The sequence below is a fragment of the Penaeus chinensis genome, chromosome 13 (assembly GCF_019202785.1).
Source record: "Penaeus chinensis breed Huanghai No. 1 chromosome 13, ASM1920278v2, whole genome shotgun sequence".
Taxonomy (NCBI): Eukaryota; Metazoa; Arthropoda; class Malacostraca; order Decapoda; family Penaeidae; genus Penaeus; species Penaeus chinensis.
Genome location: NC_061831.1, coordinates 21,371,641 through 21,374,963, shown reverse-complemented (window position 1 = coordinate 21,374,963; position 3,323 = coordinate 21,371,641). Strand labels below are relative to the sequence as shown.

General features: G+C 39.0%; 1 protein-coding gene across 1 annotated transcript in view; it reads right to left on the bottom strand.

The window, feature by feature from the left end:
* LOC125031623 (uncharacterized protein PB18E9.04c-like) overlaps positions 1–1,551 on the bottom strand; it is a 5,393-nt gene extending 3,842 nt beyond the window's left edge. The window contains exons 1-4 of the mRNA XM_047622506.1: positions 1,544–1,551; positions 799–962; positions 381–509; positions 1–49 (exon numbers count right to left, since the gene is read on the bottom strand). The exon at positions 1–49 is cut by the window's left edge and continues 68 nt beyond it. Of these exons, the coding sequence (XP_047478462.1) occupies positions 1–49; positions 381–509; positions 799–962; positions 1,544–1,551 (350 nt within the window). The remainder of the gene's footprint in view (positions 50–380; positions 510–798; positions 963–1,543) is intronic.
* Positions 1,552–3,323: the final 1,772 nt, after the last annotated feature.

Here is a 3,323-nt window from a genome sequence, read left to right as displayed (position 1 = left end):
TGTTTTTGTGTTGGTAACTGTAGTGTTTTTGTGGTTGTGTTTCTGCAGTCTGTATGGTAGTGCCAGTAGTGTGTGGAAGTGCTCATGTAGTCCTTATGGTATTTGTGTTGTAATGTATGTGGCGTTGGAATGTATGTTTAGTTGACGCTTGTTTATGTGGTCGGACATGCGTACTGGAATCCGGACTCGACTTTTTTCTAACTTTACTTTACCAATTTTTTTTTTTTTTTTTTATCAATCGGAAGATTTTATATTTTATATTCCAAATATATTCATACTTCTTATTTCTTTTTTTCTCTCTTGTATTGTCTAGTTTTAAGTTCAAAGCCTCCAGTGGCCAAACTGCCTTAACTAGCTAACAGGCAGTTCAACCGACTAACAAGCAGTCCAGTTCGGCAAGAGGAGGGAAGGGGCTCGTGATTCCTGTCCTTGTCGGGTCATCAGTTCAACTTTGACCTTCAGTGTTGCTTGGACTTTGTGTTGTGCTGTGTTGTGGTCTGTGCTTGTGCCTGTTAAATTAGAAATTGATTTGATATTTTCTGCTGTGTTTTCATATTGTGCTTTCTATCAGAAATGAAACAAAGCAAAGCAAATAAGTTTACAATAAGTCTAGAAATGTTTGTATTGTGCTTGTATTGCTTGCATTGTGCCTTCTATCAGAAATAAACTTAAAGAAAGTAAATATGTTTACAATAGTCATCCGTCTAGAAATGCTTGTATTGTGCTTTTAGTGCTCCTACTGTGCCCAGAAATAAAGCAAAACGGATTAAATGTGTACACAATAAGCGCCCAGCCTACCAGAAGATTTGATTTGATTATTCACGACCAGGGCAAGGTGGGTCAAGGGAACCGACGCTGGAGATGGTTCATTGCAAGTGTGATACTGTAACAGTGGCTTCACTAGTGGCGTTATTGGCCTTCGTATGTGGCGGTGCTTCTCGAACTGTTTGGCTTCATTTCCCCTGCAGTATTGTGGGTGATCCCCATTAGTCCAGCCCTATTTCTCTTTCATTTTGTTGAGATAAAGAAAAAACTGGAACGCTGGATTGTTCTTGAATTTTGTTTATAATTCTGTGGTTTAATTTTTTGTTTAGGCTCTGATGAATATTATTTTTTTTCTATCTGTATTGTTTATTCATTTTATTATTATCATTATTATTTATTTTATCCTATGAACTATAAACATTAGAATATTTCTCCCCCCCCTCAAAAAAACAAACAAAAAAAAAAAAACATTCAATTTGAGAACCACTAGTTCAAATGCTAGTGTTTATGGTGTTAATGTGTTTCCCTATCATGCATTCCTGTAGTTCCGCTTGTGAATATTTCCGTTTGAGCTCTGTGGCAGGGTGTGTGCGGTAGTCTCCAACCATTGTTGAGTTCCATCGGTGTATGTTGGCGTAGTTGTGTCTGTGATGTTGAATAGTTCTTTGTAGGAGGTGAAGTTTTAGTTATATTGCGTATGGGTTAGAGGTCGGGTGTGCGTGTGGCAGAGTGGGTGGTATTGTGGGATTGTACATATAGCATTATTACTGTAATTAACATAGCCATGGTTATGACAGCGATATAGATAACAATCGCTGGTGGGGAAGTAATGTGTAAGTAATGTATATGTTCGTATTGTTTAATGTATTTTGTTGATATGTTGCTGTTGCGTGATGCGAGTAGTCTGTCGGTACTGTATTTGTTGGTTCAATGAGAACGTGTACAGTAGAATTAAAAAAACAAAAAAACTTAGGCGATGATTGGCAGTGTGTTCACACATATACACGCTTCTATATGTGTGTACATATACATAGGTATGTATGTATTCATATATATGTGTGTGCGTATTTGTCTGGTTATCTTATAAATCTTATATACTGCGCCAAAGTTGTCTCCTATTTGCCTCACAGCTCTGTTTCTCTTTTTCTTGACAGGTGAGGAGCCATTAGAGCCAAGTCGGGAGGAAAACATAGAGATTGGTGGCCTCTGATCACGGTAAGTTCGTAACATGTGCGTGCGTTTGGGAGGGTGACAATATATGTGTGTGTGTAAATTATGTATGAATATATATAAATTCTCTTTCTCTCTCTCTCTCTCTCTCTCTCTCTCTCTCTCTCTCTCTCTCTCTCTCTCTCTCTCTCTCTCCCTCTCTCTCTCTCTCTCTCTCTCTCTCTCTCTCTCTCTCTATATATATATATATATATATATATATATGAATATTTATATATATATATATATATTTATAAAAAGTATAAATATATACACACGTATATATATATATATATATATATATATGTGTATATAAATATATATATATATGAATATGTATGTATAAATATATATATATAAATATATATATATATATATATGAAAGAGAGAGAGAGAGAGAGAGAGAGAGAGAGAGAGAGAGAGAGAGAGAGAGAGAGAGAGAGAGAGAGAGAGAGAGAGAGAGAGGGTAAATGTGAACGAAATGGCTAGAGAGAGAGGGGAGGATAAAGAGAAAATGAAAGGGAATGGGGAGGGAATGGGAGAGGAAAAGGGGAAAGGAGGGAGAGAAAAAGAAAAAGAAAAAGAAAAAGAAAAAGAAAGAAAGAAAGAACGAGTTTGTATATAAGCACACCCACGTACGTATATGAATGTGCGTCCGTCTGTGCCAGCGTGTGCGTGTGTTCGCGCGCGCGCGTGTGTGTGTGTAACCAGAGGAATCCGAAGGCGGAGAACTTTGATGTTTACGACTCCAAGCGGCTTCAACTTCATACATGTAAACCCCCCTAATGGCTTTACACGGCTTGCACATTATGAGGCAAAACACAGGAGCTTCCTCATTGTCATCATCGTGTGTAGTGGCCAATGGGGCTTAAGGAGGCCATCGAGTGGGCGCGGAGGCGGAGGATGGGCGCAGGGAGGGTGGAATGTCGTGGGCGCAGAGGGGGAGAATGGGCGCAGGGTGGGTGAAATGGCGTGGGCGTGGATGGGTGATGGGGGACTGAGACTGTGGGGAGCGGGAGGGTATGTGGGACCTTAACCGCGGGCGTAACAATAGACGTAGAGACCACAAACATGTCATAAGTGGAATCTAGTTTTCTAAATGGACGGGAGTTTCGAAAAAAAAAAAAAAATGAGAATGAATGATTCTACAGTGGAAGGCGCATGTTCCACGTTCCGGCACAAGCCATGGCGGAAATGCTCATTCTCATCCGTAACTTTTTTTTACAGTCTCTATGTATGATTCGTAGTCCTGTTGACTCCACTGTCATTATTCGTTCCTTGGCCTGTTTATTCATTTATATACAACAGTGCAGTTTTTTTTTTTTTTTTTTTTTTTTTGAATTTGAGAA